We start from the raw sequence: 20,358 nt of genomic DNA, 5'->3' as shown, positions 1-20,358 counted from the left end.
ATTTGGTTCCAAAGGCTAACTAAATAAATCTTAACTCTAATGGAAAATGATTTTAAAAAATATCTGAAGGGCAAAAATTGTAAAAGTCAACTTCGAGAAGATTTAAATATTTGTTTAGACCACAGATATATAGAAAAATATTCTCCAAGATGAATGATATAGTCAATTAAAGAACAAAATGTCTATTATTGTCCTGATAAAAACCCTCACACTGTCCAGTTAGAGTACTGTAATTAAAATGGAAAACAAATTACCTCATCTAGTGTAATCATTTTTTTACAAAAAACTTTTTCAAATTAGCATTCCCAGGTACCAAATTAGTATTTCACAATAATTTGGTTTTAAATTATTAATTTCTACTTTAAATTTCCAAAACTAATTGATAAGGTGTTCTTCAGATGAGGCTGGATTTCACAAAAATATCAATTATTCATTTGTCGATTGAATTGCTGTGTCCAGAAGTTAAGAATCATAGTGATAGTCCATCCACAGGATATATACAAACAACAGTTTCATATACATTTTCAATGGTTTAATATAGAACTATTGCATTTTTTATATTTCATTAATTTTACTTTTTTTTACTTCTTGGCCTTTTGCCAGAAACAATAATGGGTTACTCAAGCTGAAGTCTTTATTATCAATGAAAAAGCTGGCAGGCACCCAAAAAGTAATAAATAATCATACTGTTTATGATGATTAACAATTTTGCTTTCATCATTATTGATTCAATGTTAAACATAGAGGCCAGCTAACTATTTAAAAAATGTAATAAAATTAAAAATTCAAATAAATATTTAAAAAATATTAATTTTGTTTTTTTATATATAAAATCTAAATATTTATTATGTATTTTCACATCATTTTTTAATTAGTGCATGCAGTTTCTTTACTCAACATTGGTGTTACACATGCAAATGCTTGAAATTTATATAGGGTTACTTGGTTCCTTCAGCAGATGTTCCCTCCAAAAGTTACTGGTTCCATCCACTCCCATCCAGCCCTTTATGTAGTTGAATGCACAAGAGATAAGATATTATTGACATGGGAGGTGAAAAGTCTAATTGATGTCATGACCAAATAATCAAATAATAAAAATAATAAAGATTCGTATTTAGGTATGCAATATCATATTAATTATGTTATTTATGAAAACAGAGTTTAATTAGAAAAAAAAACGAACATTTGTAAGAATTCTATTATTAGAAAATTACGTAATGAAATAGATCGCGTATCCTTCCGCAAATTTCAATTCCAGACGACAGAGGGCCAGGTCACGCTGGTACATTTTGTGAAGGAAAAGGAGGGTTGTTGTTGTTCAGAGGTCTGCCATGCAAATTTATTGTGTATGGAGCGATAGGATACGAACGGTTGTTATACGAGCAAATACGGAACAAGAAGAACCGCTCCCCAAAGCGGGTAAAGGCGGTAACCGTCCTTTCGACTTGGATTTCTCGAAAGTATTTGGTTAAGTTATGTAGAGTTCCATTTTAAGACATATAAATTCTATTGGAAATTGAGAAAATACGACATTTTCATCGTCAACCCGGAAGTGGAGGTAAAGGTCTAGCCTTTCGTTTTGAATGGACACAGGCTTGGCTGCTGGGAGAAGGTGGTAGGCTATCTATCGTATCGAACACATCGCTTGGTTCTTTGCTTTTTTAATGCTGTAAAAATGCTGTTTACATGCTAATTTTTAAGCTGTTTTACATATAACCCGACGCAGGAAGGTTACGGAATTTATATTACGTTGGTTTTCGTGGTGGTTTTCTCATTGGAATATTTTTAATTTATTTTTAAAACGATGTCTTGATTTTCGTTATGGCAGTGAAGGTAGTTGGCTGCTTTCAGGTCAACACGGTGAACCGTGTTGATAGTGGACTCCCACGTTGGCAGTCCACTTGCGCAAGAATCGTCTTCAACGTTTAGGATTCATTTGCTGAGGACTCATTATTTTGAGTCATTACTTATTAGTACGGACATTACATTGTACTAGAATATACTAAATTCAAACATGAGGGTTTAACAAAAGGTCCAAAAGGATCTGTATATTAAAAAGTCCGTATTAATAATAAACAAAATAGGCTAGAATTCTTAAATTCCTAGCCACACACCCGAAGGCCTTTTACTTTATGATACATTATATTGCCTGTTGGTAATTAATAAAACCAGATTTAATCAAAATAGGCCCAGAAATCCTTTAACTATAGACTAGTAAAAGGAGATAGATATACAATGAATGAAAATCCTAAACAGCAAGGAAATAAAAGCATGTCAAATGGCATTGCGTTACAAGAGGAAGACAGAATTACCGGAGGGGGTAAATCTGCCAAGGAAATAGTGAACCAGCTTCCGCATTTAAATGGAAGTGGAGCTGTCCACCGTCATTCACTCGAAAGCAACGGTGAATCAACAATGGTGCTAGAACACTCAATAGAAAGTGCAGAATTGAAAAATGACAAATCCTTAACGTTGGTGACTAGTGCGTTAAAGAGCGAGAATGGTGCAAGAAAAACAAACAAATCTGTTATGATAACAGAACCTGAGGAGGTAATAGCAAAGCGTCAACAGGAGAAAATTGAAAAAGAGCAGCAACATTTTAAAGACAAAGAAGTGCAAGAAAAACAGAATATTAACCCATTGGAAGAAAAAACAGACAAACTAAATGGAGAGTCTGTTAAAGGAACCGAGAAATTTGTAGAAAGAACTGCTTGTCTAGATGAAGATATTGGATCAAATAATGTTGCTAATAATACTACTGCTGCTGAAAATAATGTAAATGAAGGACAAGAAACATCAAAGCAAGGTGAAGATGAGTTGAAAGAGGAGAAGGAGGAAAAAGCTGTCGCTGTTTCTCCTTGTGGACGCTTCATGAAGTTTGACATTGAGGTTGGTAGAGGTGCTTTCAAAACTGTATACAAAGGTTTAGATGCAGAGACTGGAGTTGCTGTTGCCTGGTGCGAAATGCAGGTTAGTTATAAAAGCACTTTTTGCTTGTGTATTGAGTATTATTGAAATTGGAATTTATTTAAAATTTCAAATCATTATATCGCACTACTGTACAATACAAGCAAAAAAAAAAAATATGCGACTGTTTTTATTAGTCTGCTGCACCTCTGTCATAAATAAACATTTGAAATAATGATGGTTTTCTTTTTGACTTTAATTTCATTCATTTATTCTTCTAGAAAAAATCTTTTATTTTGTGATCACAGATCTCTGCATAATTTTCTTATCTTGATAAAGGAAAATATTCATTAGTCATAAAAAATATTTATATTGAATAACCACAAATATTCTTTTTTTCATGCAAAAGATGAGTAATCCATTTTGTTAAAATTCAAATACAGTACAGTATATTAAAAATTTTTTTTTTTTATCAAATTCTTTTTCAATTTACATGACATATTTTGACTTAGAAAGTACATTGAATTTAGATATAGACTAATGGAGGAAATAGTTCGTCTGACCACTTGTAATTAGTGAAACTGGTTTATATAAATAATAAAAACCAAAAATTATTATCAGGTGATTATTGGTTTCACTAAAGACACTTTCTTAGAAATCAAACCAATTATTAAGACAGGTGTATAGTTAAACAAAAAAAACAGGGGTACCCATTACAATAGAAGTACAGTTGCAAAATCTTTCAAAAGAATTAAATTCATTTCTATACTTGCAAACAGTAATTATATTAATTGTAATATAAAAGTCTAATTGATTATAAATGGATGTTTTTCTTTGTAAGCTGTTACAATGTTAAAAAAACAAAATACATTTCCACAAAAAAATAATAATGATTACAGTTCAGTAAGTTAAGAGAACTGGGTATTTAAGGAAAGACTAAAATAGAACGGAAAGGAAGTAACCCCTTCCGGTGTAGATTCAGGTGTACAGGACATTAAATGGAACTACTGTATCTGGATACTAAAAAGTTATACAGTATATTATTCAAACTTCGTAGTTGAAAAAATGGTGGTTAAATAGATACTGTAGTAAGGAGGTTAATGTTCCTGTCTAAACTAATTCATCAACAAGATTTGTTTATTACATTCAATATTTTTTTGTTGGTCAGCTGGAACTTGGAAGTGGTCATTTGATCACAACCAAATGGTTTAGCTTGACATTTAACTCAAAACCACATCCCACATTGCCAAAATATTCACCACATCCTAGGTGGAAAAAGCCATAAAACCTTTGAACTCGAAGAAAAGTAAAAGTATTTCCAAACATAAATTACATGCATATTTTCTATATTTAAATTAATCAGAAACTGATGTTGCAATGCCCAACAAAGCAATCTAGATTTAATTGTAGTTCAGTACCATCAGTACATATTATAATAAGTTAGGTAATTACTGTAATTTTACATAGTGTATACAGGTACTGTACTGTAGTACAGTACTAGTAGCATGCCTTCATTTAAGTCATGAAAATGGTGAATAAGGTAAATAAAGTTGATAAAAAACTGTAAATGGAAGCATGTTTATATTAGTTATTTCTTAAATTTTTATACAGTACCTTTAATTGTTCCTTTTTGTGATTTTATTGTTGTAAAAATAAATCAATAACTAAATTTGTATTTTCTTATGTAGGAACGAAAATTGTCAAAAGCAGATCGCCAGCGTTTCAAAGAAGAAGCCGAAATGTTGAAAGGACTAAGTCACCCAAACATTGTGAGCTTTTACGATTACTGGGAGGCTATGTTTGAAACATCTACTGGTGCGAGGCGGAAACATATTGTCTTGGTTACAGAGCTCATGACATCAGGCACGCTCAAAACGTAAGTTGTGGTGTGGTCAGAAACTTTATTTAAATAAATCAAAAGGCAAATTACTGAAAATAATGACAATGCTGTGGGTATCAGTTGCTAGATCTCAATGGAGATATAAAATAAAATAAGTAAAAAGCTAAATCAAAACGATAAAGTAAAACGGTCAGAAAAAGTAGCAGAGCATACATACTGTATACATTATTTGAATCTAGTTTTAATAAAAGTATAACAAACTTGGTGTAAAATTTATTATAAAGTTGTAATAATTTTTAAACAACAGATACTTGAGACGATTTAAAGTTCCGAAAATAAAGATGTTGCGAGGATGGTGCAAGCAAATCTTAAAAGGTCTTCATTTCTTCCACACAAGACAACCACCTATCATTCACAGAGACTTGAAGTGCGACAACATTTTCATCACTGGTACATCAGGTTCGGTGAAAATTGGCGACTTGGGCTTAGCCACTCTCAAGAAAAACTCCTTTGCTAAAAGTGTCATAGGTAAGAAACTTTAATTTTGTTATTTCTTGTCTGATTTTTTTTGTTTGAATGACAATATTGACTGGTGTTTGTTGCATCATGGTTAAGTCTTGAACGTAAGGTTGAGTCAGATCCACTCAAAGTCACCTTCAAAATTAAGCTGAACCCTGATCTGACAAACTCTAGTCTAATTTAGTCATTTTGTATCTATCACATGCATACGTTACAATTACACATGTTTTGCACTATTTAAGTGTAGCCATGTTTATTATAAGGATGAATAGAGTGATTAATGGACCAATTGTACAATCTTGGGTTTACTATATTATATATAATGGGTTATTATACCCACATTTCAATTAATGTGTAACCTATGCATGTGATATATTGTGTATCTTAATGTGTATAGCAGTTGATTTTCAGGGTTGCCTCAGAATGGTTTCATCTATTTTGTAAGGTATGCAATTTGGATAAAAACAATATTACATTTAACATTACATGATACAGTATTCCACTTGCTATCTTAAGTCTTAATGTAATATGTAGTTTGGATATCTACAGTACAGTATTACATTTTATATTATCTTATTATATTAACAAATTCTATGAGAAAATACATTAATATATTCCACTAATTAAATAAAAAAAATTGACATTTGAAATGTATTTACATTTAATATATTTTTACATTGACACATCACTAACACAAAATAAGAAGGAGAAATTAATGAAACAGAGTTACAGTATCAATTGTTTGTTTATTTTTTGTCAATTCTTGAAAGCCCGAGGCTAGTTTGATCTTGCATATGTCGTGTGCGTAGTCTTTGCTATTTTATTATTTCCTGCAGTTACAAGGTACAAGTCAGTGTGGAAGAGCCAGGTAGGGAGAAGGGTTAACTTGTTTAGAGGAGTCGTCAGGGGTGTAGGCCTACAGCTTTGAAAAGTACCACTTTTAAAGGTCCAATTCAACAGAGATATTTCCATTATTTATGATAGCCAAATATTCTATTTTTAATTCTTCACCTTAGGACATAATTTATAAATTTATTAAGGTGGAAGTTAATTAAATAATTGACAGTGAATAAATTGTAATTGGCGTACATTAATAATAATAAAAAGCATTTGCTGTCAATGTTTGTCACTATTTTATAACGGAAATAAGTCTGTTGAGTGAACCTTTAATATCGTCTTTATTGGCGTGGAAATAGAGACATTGTAATTGGACTATATGACATGAAAGACTATGGATTGTTAGTTGAGCTATTCATGTTGTGTTGAGTTGTCTTGTTGACTGCTGCATAGTCACAATGTGTGTCATTAAAGATAAAGCTCCCAATTACAGTATTTCATAGTCTTTTGTGTTGTGTAGGTAATTGCAAACTCTCTACTGATGTAACCAGTAAGTTTATATCAAGATTTCAAGCTTAGGCCTAGACCTGAATACCTCTTGAAGACTCTGTAGCACTAACCCTACTCTTTCCTCTGGCGAACTGCCACTTCTCTCCCCAGCACTCAAACAGAATCCCACCAATCTTTGTATTTAAGGTACCCCCGAGTTTATGGCTCCTGAGATGTATGACGAACACTATGACGAGTCTGTAGATGTGTATGCGTTTGGTATGTGCTTGCTAGAGATGGCGACGTCTGAATATCCGTACTCCGAGTGTCAAAATGCAGCTCAAATATACCGAAGAGTTACAACAGTAAGTTTAGGTTTGAAATTTAGAATGTATGTAAGTTTAAAATGTATGTAGTGATGTGTGAGACTCAGTTTGTGAAAAGTTCAGTCCAGTCAAGGTCATGTCTTTATATAGTAATTAAATCATCCAAACTATCGTTATCCTTTGAAAATAAACTAAATAAGTGTATACTACTGTACTAGTTAATTATTGTTACTTATTTTCTAATCTATGAAAATTAGTGGCTTCCAATAAAGTGTTCCACACAACGGTTGCGTGCGAATTTGCTAGTATGATTTTACATCTCACTGGACAGTGGGATAAGTGACATATTTAGCACGTTGTAAGGCTAAGTGCAGACTCTTAACATGCACTTGGGAAGCATGGTATCTACCAGCAATTGGTTGATTAATTTAAAATTTGTCGTTTTTTATACCAAAGTTGTTGAAATATGTATGTGATGACTGGTTTTTTCAGCAATTCATCAAATGTGTATTGAAGCATGCAATTAATTTGGTTTGTAAATTAGAGGGATCCTCCATAATTGTACCATCTCATTAGGCTTTGGCCAAGTTTATTTTGCCTTCAACAATTTATTTAAATTGTAATTTTATTACTTTTGTCCTTTTGTTTTAGGGGATTAAGCCAGCAAGCTTTGAGAAAGTAAAATATACACAGATTAAGGAGATTATAGAAGGATGTACTCTATCAGATCATACAGCAAGGTAAACACTTTAAAATTGATTTATTTCCATATCTCTCCACCACCATGCTGCTCTTAACATACACCATACTCTAATCAATACCTGTATCAATTTTCAAGTAATTCACATAATACCGACTCTATTAAAACACCACATATCACACAACGCTATACATGCTTACCACATGCAAATATGTTGGGGCGCTAATGCAATTTAGTACTCCAGAGGGGAATATTTAGAGGGTTAGGTTCAGTTGTAGGAGTGAGGTTGATTGTATACGGGTTGAGTACTAACATGCATTAGCGTCTAATGCTAAGTGCATGTGGTACAGTTGTGTATATCGTTGTATGACATGTGGCGTTTAGTAAGACCTTATGATACAACATCTTCCTTTAAATATTTTTCATGAATACAAACAACATAATTGTTGAAATGATTTAATCTATTGAAACAATAACATTTTGATAAATCAAACCATAACAAAGCGATATTCAATAATAAAGTTATATTTTGAGTTATATATTGAGTGGGATATCGTGCTCACCATTTTAAATTAAGGAAGATTTGTTGATTCTTCTTATCTATTAATCAATGTGTGTTTGGTTAGGTGCATCAGACATGACGTAAAAGGCGTGATTAATTCAGATAACAATCTTAGCCTTGATAAATGTGTACGTGTTTAGAATTTGACTGCTGCTACGCGTTAATTACATTATTATTTTTTTTGTTAATTTGTCTCTCATCATAATGAAATTAATATAAGATTTTAGATTAAGTATATAAATAAAACAACAAGATGATAGTGAAACATTGACAAAAATCAGTGAAATGCGAATAATACTTCAAATAACCTTTTAGTAAATTGATCTGAATTTTTTTTTCTAAACTATACAATTGTGTAGATCCCTCACAGAAGGAAGATGCTTTTTATGATCACAGCAGATTCTGCATTAGGTTTCATACTAATTTTGCACAATGACACGATTAACAAAACCCATCATTACAAATGCCTCATTAATGTTTATTACACTATTTTCCAAACTATTTTTGTACATCTGCACAATTTCACAGTCTTTCATTCTATCTAGTTTAGTATGCATCTCACACACCGATGTGTCGTGGCCGTTATTTTTAATTTCCAACATTGATCGGGCCTGACATAAAAGTACATTTTCAATTGGATTTTGATAAATATTGCAGTGTTAGCTAGATCACAGTATTTGATACACTGTATATTTATCTTGTACCACTGATAGGTGACATTAAATTATGCGGCATGCGCCTCGCTTAATCGAAGGTCTCTGTCTGTTATTATCTGGTTCGGAGAAATCAATAATCTAAAAAAAGATGTGCAGTACAGTATACAACAAATAATATAGAATAGGTTTGGAATGTATTGAAATATTCAGATCACGGGTGTAATGTTTTGTTTAATTAGAGAAGATTGACCGATTTCTGACACTTGTTCAATGAAGTGTTATTTATTAAAGTTTCATACAGGTCAATATTGATATTGTAACTAAATTTTTATGATTGGAAATTAATCCCGATTTATGAGATAACATGAGAATATTACTTTTAAGCATTTTAAAGGCTTTATTGGTTTTTGGGCTCTTATTTTGTTTCTATCGCATACTCTAAAAAAATATTACAAACAATACATTTAGTACTACTTCATATACTCTATTTACTTTATCATCCCCTTTATGCCAGTATCATGGATAAGTTCTATGATGCAGCATCACATATTTGTCAAATGTGAATTCTGTTTCTGTAATGATATAAAATTCTATTCTTTTTTGATTAGTACAGTTCTGCCTATCAATTAATATAGAGTTTCTAAAGCACTTTTCATGTGAAATTCTAGGTTGATGTTATTTGACACATAACAGAAATAAGAGTATCGTTGTGAAATGTATGTAATGAATGTTGCAATGGTTAACATTGGCATGATCTCATGTAATATTCAGTACATTACGGATGAAAACTTGAAATGATTGCTTGCTTCGCAACTGAAAAGGAAAAAAAAACGCAATTTCATGTCCATTAGTATTAGTAACATAACATTTAAAACATAGTTGATTCATAGGAATTTGTAATGTAATCTAAGATACTGTACGATTAGGATATTCTCTGTAGTTGAGGTTAAAGGTCAACATTAATAAAACTAATGGTTTTCTTGCCATAGAAATCATTTATTATTATGTGCAGTAGTATTTAAAACATGTATTAAACAGACGTCGTGGGGTTCCTGATTCTCCAGTCGTCTTTACAACATAATGTATTATTTTCAAAACTAGATATAATAGAAACTGCTGAAAGAGTAGCTAATTTGTGATGGTTTTTTAAACAAATTATTTAATTACTGCAGTCCCTTCCAAGAGACATTTTGAGTTACAGTATTTATTTTTAGAACAAAAGGATAGTTTTAATAATTTTTGAGAAAATTGTGTTGATGTACAAACATTTTGTTAATTTGTGATGATTTAAGTAAAAATGGGATGAGAATGTTTGTGTTATTTATCTTAAAAGCAGCATCTCTTTCTAAGAAACGTGTGTTTAAACTACTGTAGATACTTAAATTTAAGCTATTTCTGAATTTCTCAATTCTACTTTCAGTAACTTCCTGTTCTTGATTTATGCCATATGGTCATATACATTTGTCAATCTATTAGCTGTTTAATAATAGAGGTTGAGCCTTTTGAGATCTTTTTTCCAATCCTGATATTTCGCCTCTACGGTGCTTATTTTTGAGGAATTAAGATTGAGTATCAAGATAGTGCATAGTTTCAGCCCAATTTAAGTAGTTGAGAGTAGAATGTCTAAGGAAATCCACTCTTGGGTTTACCGTAGAAATATTATAATATCTATAGGTTTACCAACCTAACCATCGGGCTTATTTAAACACAATGTTAGTCAAAGTAGCAATATAATGTGTGGGCCTAGGCTAACGGGCTTATGCTAACTAGCTCAGGGGACCAGAAAAATTGATAGTATCGCAGAATAGCCTGAAACCGTGTAACACAGCCTCCCACCATATAGTATCAAGTAGCCAATAGTAGCCTAGTCATTCAACATCCTGTAATAAACATTATCATGGAATGAATGCAAGATGTTATTCATGTTGTAATCATTGACAAGCTTAATGAAGTATGCTATGTCATAGGAAAACATTAACAACATGATCTACGATGATATGACAGTAATTGGCAGCAATACTTGACATTGACGATAGTGGAGAGTAATGTCGTAATTCTCCTCTATCTGAATTTATAATGTTGCCTATTTCTGTATGTTGTTGTTTCATTATCACAGTATCAGTATCATGTAGGCAGGATTTCTCTGGCTTAATAATTCTTCCACCTAACTAAGACCCCTTCCTCAAGAGAAACAACTTAAACTTTTTAAAAGCTCTAGTATTTTATAAAAAGTATCTAACTAACTGTTTGGAAGAACTTCTAGAAAAATGACAACTTTCAGATTCGTTTAGAAATAAAGACCTTTAAATTTGATTGCTATAAGTATTTTAAGTATGTAAGTTTTATGAACAGAAACTTAGATTTTGTTGCCATTTGAAATTGAATCTGATGAGTATTAGTCATGATTCTTCTTTTTATGATTGTTATAAAATATTTGTTTACATAATTTAGAATTGTGTATAAACAAAATATTACTAACAATAACAGGTATGTAGAATAGGATGCAAATGATAAGCTATTATTGGTCAATAAAGTAAATCCGGCTAATATCCAACCCACTTCTGTTCAACGTTACGTCCAAGCTTGGTCTATGAAGCTCATCAAACTCACAAGTAAATTGTGTGCATTTTGTACAATGGTAATAATTGACAAAACAGTTATTGAGTGACTATGTTCACTGCTTGTTCTTTTGAGTTTTTGCCAATATTTGATTTATTCAAGGGGTTACACATGAATAGTGTTAGTACTAGAAACGATTTATAGACTTAATCCTCCTTGTAGATTTGAATAAACGTTAAAACATAGTTACCAAACATTTGATCCTCAATCAACATTGCATAATATAGCACCTTTCATTTTGAAATTATACAAAGAACAGAAGCATAGCGATATTGAATTTCTAACGCTAAACGACTGCGTACAACAATTTTAAAATGAGTTTCAAAGTATTATTGATTGATATTAAAAAAAAAGGAACATACAACTACCAAACAGTAAGAGTTATCACTGAGTTACCTAATCTGAACACAATAAAATATAAAACTCAATGCTGGCGTAATTAACAATGGTAACATGTATTGTAAAAAGTACAAATAATATATACAGTTCCACCATAATATTTTAATAGTAATAACATTGTTTACATTGTCAAGTCGTTAAAGCCTTTAGCCTCATAACATTATTACCCCAGCCAATTGTAATAACTAAGGCATACACCTGGCCTTGTCTCTAGGGAGGTGTATTCTAACTCTAGTATAGTTAGCAACTAGTGAGGTTAGAGGTTTCTGTAGAGCTGTGTATTGATCTATGCGTTGCTCGGCGGAACTTTTTTATACCCTGTTTACACACACTAGGAAGTTCAAGTGTACTTGAAAGGTGATAGGTCAAGTACACTGCGTGTCCCCACACTGATTAGGGACGTTGTTCCTTTAGTCTGTTTCCTAACCATAAGGAACATATAGTTTTAATACTGTTTGGATTAACATTTTGCGAAATAAATAATAGGATGGCATTCATTTAGTGGTTTTGAAAATATGCATGTTTAACTGATTTATAATTGTAAAATGTAAAACGTTAAATCCTTTGCCCTTTTTAAATTATACCTCGCTGTGAAAATGGCAAAACTCTCGTGAAATTTGCATAGGTTACACCATTGATTTGTTACCAGTGAATAATTCATTGGCTACATTCTGTCCGTCAGATCAAATGATGTAACAAACTAGAGTAGTCTTTTAAATTGTAGCATTGCGCATTAGGAGCATCACAGGAGAGAGAGTCTTCGATTCATTGCCCATAAGGGACAACAGTGGAATGCAAGCTGTCGAAAATATTCTCAAGATAAAATCTTGTGGTTGAAAATAATGTCAGAAATTAATGAAATTCTCGCTAAAATGACACATTGAAGTTGATTAATCGATGAATACAAAGATTTTTTTTAAATTTAAAGAACAAACTTACAAACTAAAGTAGAACAGTTTACGGTAAACTGTGGACTATATTCAGTGCTGAGCCCTTTTTTGTTCTCAAAACATACTGTACATAATTATTTGGATTCAATAGATAACAAAATGCTTTTCAAAATCTGTGTAACACTGCAAGATAAAAAATTGGTTCCCATCATGCTAATTGTGACATTTTCCCAGCATGCTGTTTGTGACATGTCATAGGCGACTTCTTGTTCATATCTGTATTGCAATCTCAACCCCTTCTTGGGCCTTTTTACAAAAACAACCACACTTATTTTTGGAAAGAGAAAGACTTGTAAATAGTTCTACAGTGCGTATAACATCGGAGGAAAAATAAATGAAAGAAGATTGTACAATCTTCTGGGTATCTTGGCATACCTGCTGTTAGACAATAAATTAGGTTACTATGATACAACCTATCATGACCAACTTGTTGATTGGAATGTTGAAAGTATAACAGCATACAATGTGAAAGAGAAATATGCATTCCTTTGCTAGGTAGCAGTGCATGTTGATATTGTTATGAGTATATATGATAATAGCGTATAATAATTAACATACTGTACTTAGTTACTAGTACAGTAATAGTATACTTTGTAATAATACATTGAAGTTATTCATAGTATAAAGTTGTTTTTAGAGCGATTTGTGTTGATAAAACTTGGTTTATTAAAATTTTTTACTTAAAACAGATGAAATTTTCCAAATAATACTTTATAATTCTATGTTACTTACAATTACATCGACAAATTATTTAAGTACAGGTACGTAACAGTGAAACTTTTTCTTTGTCTCTCAAAGAATGGGGCTTCATTAAAGTGTATACTCAAATTGCACTACAATAGGAGTTAATGGTTTTCACCTTGTGATGTGAAATGTATTGTTATAACACATGAGTGATTCAGTTGTCAACACTTGTTGTCACTAAGTTAAAAGAATATTTTACTGATCAATTGTCGATAAGTTAAATAAACAGAAAACTGTATATGTACTAAATAGTTGTTTGATGTAATATTATTTTCAATGTAATATCTGAACAGACTAAAATTGGTTTAAAGTTTAATAGGCAATAGAACAATTGCAAGTAGGTTGTTTATTAACTAAATTGCATTAATTAACCTAATATTTGGTTAATTCTGGTTGACACTGCATTTACCTTGTCGTGCCGTTACTTCTCTTGTGAAATTTGCATATACAAAACACCATTGATTTCTTACCATGCATAATTCATTGCCGAAATTCTGTCAGTCAAATCATTGTGTAACCAATCGTGTCAGATTAGTTGTTATTATTATACTGTATCTTGTGTTGAGATATTTTATTTTAAATGCATTAGGCACATGGCCAAGGATTACCAATAGTAAATTAATCATAGTCTTATCAGATAGGTAGTAATCACGCTGACACTGGGGCTATTTTGTGAACCAGTTCACTGGAGTAATCCCCTACTCATCTTGTATGAGAAACTTGGTTCTTTAAAGTGCACATAGGCAAATTGTGTACACGGGACATATGATTTATATAGTCCTTATACGAGAAGACATGTCCCACCACCAGAACTAGGAATGAGTTGGCGTCGAACCCATGCTGATGGCTCTTAAGGTATGGTACTGTAAACGGCGTCCCTGTCTTAACCATACCTAAAGAGCTTTTGACTCACTATTGATATGACCATAGAGATTTTGTAGTATTTCTATGATATGACTAAGAATGTGTGGTTAATTTTAGCTGGAATTAATGCACATGTTTGGTTTATGGGGCCCCACTGTGACTCAGTCTAAAAGAATATCATGACTCTTGAAAACTAGGGCTTCCAAAACCCAACAAATAATCTTCACCTACAGTACCAAAAATTGAATACTCACAATATGATGGTTGTACTGAGCAAAAATATATTTTGAGTTAAAAAAGTTTGACGTAAATTATAATCCTACTAATAAATACTGGGGTTGCAATTAAACGTTCCAAATAAGTTGGCTTATAATGTTAGCAACCTTGCATTGAAATTTCTCTGGACAAAAGCTGTTGAAATCCATGAATGAGTTTAGGTATATGGCATGGATTTAATGTAATAAACAAATCAATTTTTCGGAATATTTATAGATTATTTCGCCATTAAAAAAAACCTGTTTAATTTATTTAGCAGGTAAAGAAGTGGTATCGATTGAAATGTGTTTCTGGTAGCGTTTACAACACCTTTGTGAAGGACTTATTTTATTAGAATTTACATAAGGCTGATACAACCATTTTCCAAGATAATCCCTTATCACTGCCTCTCGATGGGGACCATCTTGAAAATTCACTTGATTCATTACTGAATGATGGCTATTGGTTGTCGTTCTGCTGATGAGTATTTTAAAATTAAATTACATTTTCTATTACTTGTCAATCATAAATCAAGCAAAATTGATTTGTTAAAATGTTGACATTCATGTTTTTAAGTAGCATACTTGAAATGAAAAAATTGATTAGATTTTATGAAGTACAGTAATTTAATTTTTAAAATATCCGGGAAAAGACATGTTCTTGAACCTATATCCTAACCTTCATACGGCCTGTTTCTGCTGAGCAGAAATAATTGATTATTAGGTTATATGCATGATATGCATATAACCTCTTGATTCTGTCAGGATCTTTATTTATTTATTTATTTATTCTTTCCTTAGCACTATTTTGTCCGTGAATTATCTTGATATAAGTTTCATCTAGCTAAGTCAATTTTTCAGAGTATATTCCTTATGGCCAGGAATCGATGCGGTTATGTTTTCACGGTGCGCAATCAAACATTACGCGGTCTACGCGCGATTTAACGAAATCACGTTTGTAATCATATCTTCACTAGCATGAATCACTTTTAAACAAAATTTGGTACTCATAAATTTCAGGTCATATTTCATCATATGGCAATACAATTACGTGCGTAGCGCATATAACGCATGCGTACGCGCGCTTAAAATGTTCAAAATTGTCAGAATTTATTTTCGATGAAATTAGAGTACGTTTCAGGCAATTTTAAGCGTTTAAAAAATTGCCATGAGTGCGCAGATTTTTGCACGCGCACTGCGCGTTAAACGTTAATGCGCACTCTTTTTGCCCGATTTCTGTTATTACAACCTTTCTTTAATAATATCATCATAGTTGATTCACTTTTCAACTCGAAATTGCGTTTTACGAGCACGTCAAAAGTGACAGGCTACGCATGTATAAGTTAACAAAATGGTGAAAATATGCTAAATTTTAAAATTAATATAGATCGTCAGAATGCTGGGGAACACCTATTTTTTATTTCATTTTCTTGAAGTGTATGTATCATATGTATAATTTATTATCAAATTAAGAGAACAAAAGTTGATTAAGTCATCATTAATTGCATATTAAATTTAAAAAAATTAATTTCGACAATCAAACAAATTATGACATTTTCTTACGCCGAAATAACAAACTTATCATTAACTTTCTTCCTTACAATGTTCATATATTAAAGTTAAAAGTATATAGTTTGACAGTGCATCATTTTTTTAATTCATTGCGGTATGTAATAATCTATCTGCACCAAAGTGGTTACTGCAAGGGGTTACTGCATAGTAAATACACGGAGAAATCTTTCTACAACTTTTAGTCAGTTGTGTATGGCTCGGTGGTCTGTGCTCGTGTCTATGGCTTTCAAGGTATCGAGTTCGAGTCTCAACTTGGGAAACGAAATAAGATTTTTTTTTTATTATCCGTGTTGTTTGTTCAAATTTATTTCTTAGTGTATAGATTAAACACATGATTTATAATGAAATCTAGATAAAAAGAAACTTATGTCTTTATTATTATGTAACAAATGTGGTTTATGACATTATACGCAGAGGGATCTTTGATCGGATTGCGATACCGGCTATTGTATTTGCGTTAGCAAGATCCTAGCATATATTATAAATAATTAAAGATTCTGAGAAAATCAACCAATCAATATATCTTTTACAAATCAATTATCTTTATTTTAATCAATGCATATAACCTATAATTCGTCATAGTGACGAATTAAATCTAGTTAACCATTTATTTTTTTAATCGATTTATTTTTTCAGCAGAAACAGGCCCATAGTTACTACAATGAAAATTTGTGAAAAATATTATAAAATATTTGTATAATACTGTTTTAATGTATTCTTTTACTTTTTTTAAATCCGGGAAAAGACATGCTCTTGAACCTTTATCCATCCATGCAAAAAAAAATATTATTAAATATTTGTATAATACTGTTTTAATGTATTCTTTTTCTTTCGAAACACAATTAATAAAATAACTTTATTGACTATAAATTGTTGCTTGTAAACATTTATTTCTGTTCATTAAATTACTGTATAATTTATTTCCATAGATATACCATTAAAGAACTTTTAAATCATGAATTTTTCGATGACACCGGATTTCGGGTTGAGATAGTTGAAGATGGCAATATTGGTAGTATTCAACTGCAGCTAAAAATTGAGGATCCGAGGAAGCGACGAGACAAACATAAAGACAATGAGGCTCTGCAGTTTGATTTTGATCTAGAGAAGGATGATCACGAAAAGGTGGCGGCAGAAATGGTGAGTAGAGGGTGTATCTGTATATGGGAGGAGAAGTAGTAGTAAATATGGTAGAGAACTGTTGATTTACTATTGGTTAAGATTGATGGCTGGGTTGGTGGATTAAAACTGACTCATAAACCTACACTCTAAAAACTAAATGATGACCACAAGCTAGTAATTAACACAATACATTTTGTATTTTATTTTCTATGTTTAAAATATTGGAATTAAAAAAAACAATAACCAATTTTTATATATGACCTGTTTACAATGACCTATGCCATATTTCTAGTTTAATTTTGAATATGGTATTAAGATTTGGTAACAAAGGCAAGTATTAAGTAATAAAAAATAGATTACAGGCTTATTTCCAGTTGTTATTTAATGTCAAGCAAAAGACACATTTATAAATATATTTGGCCTTTTGTTTGTATTTTATGAATCATATTATCACGATGACCCTCTTCCTTTAAACATTTTGTGAAGGCTTTAAATTTTAATCCAGAATTTAGAGCCCATCTTAGTTATGCAAAGTACCATAACCACATTTGTATACCAAGTACCATAACCCACATGATATACCTTAGTTTATGCAAAGTACCAACCCACATGTACATACCAGCAATTTAACATAACCCATCATAATTTTAGTTATGCAAAGTACCATAACCACATTTGTATACCAAGTACCATAACCCACATGATATACCTTAGTTTATGCAAAGTACCAACCCACATGTACATACCAGCAATTTACCATAACCCATCATAATTTTAGTTATGCAAAGTACCATAACCACATTTGTATACCAAGTACCATAACCCACATGATATACCTTAGTAAATGCAAAGTACCAAGCCACATGTATATACCAGCAAATTAACAGAACCCACATAATTTTAGTTGCAAAGTACCATAACAAAAATGTTTATCAACCCTATTTTGAAACTCACATTTAAATTTAAATAAAAATTATGTAACATACAGTTTGATTACCATATTGTTTACTAAAATTTGTTGACTGAGTGTGCTGGTATGCTATGGAAAAAATCTGATACAGCATAATTTGTTCTAAGAATGTATTATAGTACTGAATTTTCTTATTCTATTCATTACATATTACTTGCTGCAGAAAGGTCAATAGAAAGGTCGACGGCCATTGTTTAACCTATTGTAGAAAGCATAAAGCATAAATTTCTTTCCATTTAGACTAATATTTGCCATTTTGATTTTCTAATCTTTGACAACTTGATAAAGGTGAACTTTCTCATTACTTTGACCGTTCTAGTTAAGTTATTCTATGTATTGTTTAAACTACTCATTTAAAATTACCTTTGGCCTTTTCAACAGTGAATCACCATATTTGGAGCTGAATCAACCCTTTATTTTCGTGGGTAGTTTAATTTTGTACATCACTTATTTTTGGACATTCTAAATTGTTGCGATTTCTGCAAAATAACATGACGATTCGATAGAAAAAGTTAGGTACATGAAAATAAATGTTCATCGCAATATAGTCAAATCAAACACCATGAAATCAAATGGCTGTATTATACATTTTTATATAGCGAGGTACTATAGTGTACTTCCTAGGCCGAGACCAGAAATCCCATTACAAATCCCAATTTCCTGTTATTTGTTGGACAGAATTATTTTTTTATACCTTCAGTATATATTTCTTAACTTATATTTTTAGTGTGCTTATATAATAATTCTTATCTTTCCCCAAATGATTACATGAAAATGAAACATGTTATCATTGCTACTGTGCTTGTGCTCCCATGGGCAAGTAATTCTCAACTAAGTTGTTACTTTCCCCAATTGATTACATGAAAAGAAACTTATTATCATCACTACTGTTCTTGATGTCCCATAGGCAAGTAATTCTCAACTAAAGTTGTTAATTTCCCCAATTGATTACATGAAAAGAAACTTATTATCATCACTACTGTTCTTGATGTCCCATAGGCAAGTAATTCTCAACTAAGTTGTTACTTTCCCCAATTGATTACATGAAAAGAAACTTATTATCATCACTACTGTTCTTGATGTCCCATGGGCAAGTAATTCTCAACTAAAGTTGTTAATTTCCCCAATTGATTACATGAAAAGAAACTTATTATCATCTCTACTGTTCTTGATGTCCCATGGGCAAGTAATTCTCAACTGAAGTTGTTACTTTCCCCAATTGATTACATGAAAAGAAACTTATTATCATCACTACTGTTCTTGATGTCCCATAGGCAAGTAATTCTCAACTAAAGTTGTTAATTTCCCCAATTGATTACATGAAAAGAAACTTATTATCATCACTACTGTTCTTGATGTCCCATAGGCAAGTAATTCTCAACTAAGTTGTTACTTTCCCCAATTGATTACATGAAAAGAAACTTATTATCATCACTACTGTTCTTGATGTCCCATGGGCAAGTAATTCTCAACTGAAGTTGTTAATTTCCCCAATTGATTACATGAAAAGAAACTTATTATCATCACTACTTTTCTTGATGTCCCATTCTCAACTGAAGTCCCCAATTATTGACAACATTCAATACTGGTACTGATGAGTTCCATGTACAGTAGTGAATACCTCCTTCTTGAAACACCAGCCATTACTAGATTGGACACATACATCACTCATAAAAAAAAAAAAATCGTAGTCTCATCAAGATTTTTTAATTTTGAGTGGGGATGTTTTCAAATAATGGTCTGTAATCAGAGGTTTAATAATGTGGAAATAGAAGGCATGTGATATAAGACATTGCCTGCATTTTATATTTCCTATTTTGAATATAAATGAACACATCATGTTCTACCCAGATGGTGAATAGTTTACCAGCTGTTAGATAGATTGAGATAGAACATGGAACTATCACTTTATTTAACTCAGCGTTTTTGGCACTCATCAGACATGATCTGATGATCTTGTGGCCCTCTTTACGGCTTGTAATTACTCTACTTAGTCTAAAAATATATTGATTATAAACCACAAATTAG

The 20,358-nt window shown here is 31.6% G+C and overlaps 1 protein-coding gene across 2 annotated transcripts in view; it reads left to right on the top strand.

Moving 5' to 3' along the window:
• Positions 1-1,326: 1,326 nt before the first annotated feature.
• Positions 1,327-20,358, top strand: part of LOC144855953 (uncharacterized) — a 42,197-nt gene continuing 23,165 nt past the window's right edge. For both annotated transcript variants that reach the window (XM_078713919.1, XM_078713918.1), the window contains exons 1-6: positions 1,327-2,970; positions 4,596-4,783; positions 5,055-5,275; positions 6,800-6,957; positions 7,570-7,658; positions 17,168-17,378. In XM_078713919.1, coding sequence (XP_078570045.1) covers positions 2,236-2,970; positions 4,596-4,783; positions 5,055-5,275; positions 6,800-6,957; positions 7,570-7,658; positions 17,168-17,378 — 1,602 coding nt within the window. In that variant the 5' untranslated portion in view covers positions 1,327-2,235. The remainder of the gene's footprint in view (positions 2,971-4,595; positions 4,784-5,054; positions 5,276-6,799; positions 6,958-7,569; positions 7,659-17,167; positions 17,379-20,358) is intronic.

The sequence above is a fragment of the Antedon bifida genome, chromosome 11 (assembly GCF_963402885.1).
Source record: "Antedon bifida chromosome 11, ecAntBifi1.1, whole genome shotgun sequence".
NCBI classification, from domain to species: domain Eukaryota; kingdom Metazoa; phylum Echinodermata; class Crinoidea; order Comatulida; family Antedonidae; genus Antedon; species Antedon bifida.
The sequence above is the reverse complement of the archived record's forward strand: the minus strand, read 5'-3'. Positions and strand labels throughout refer to the sequence as shown.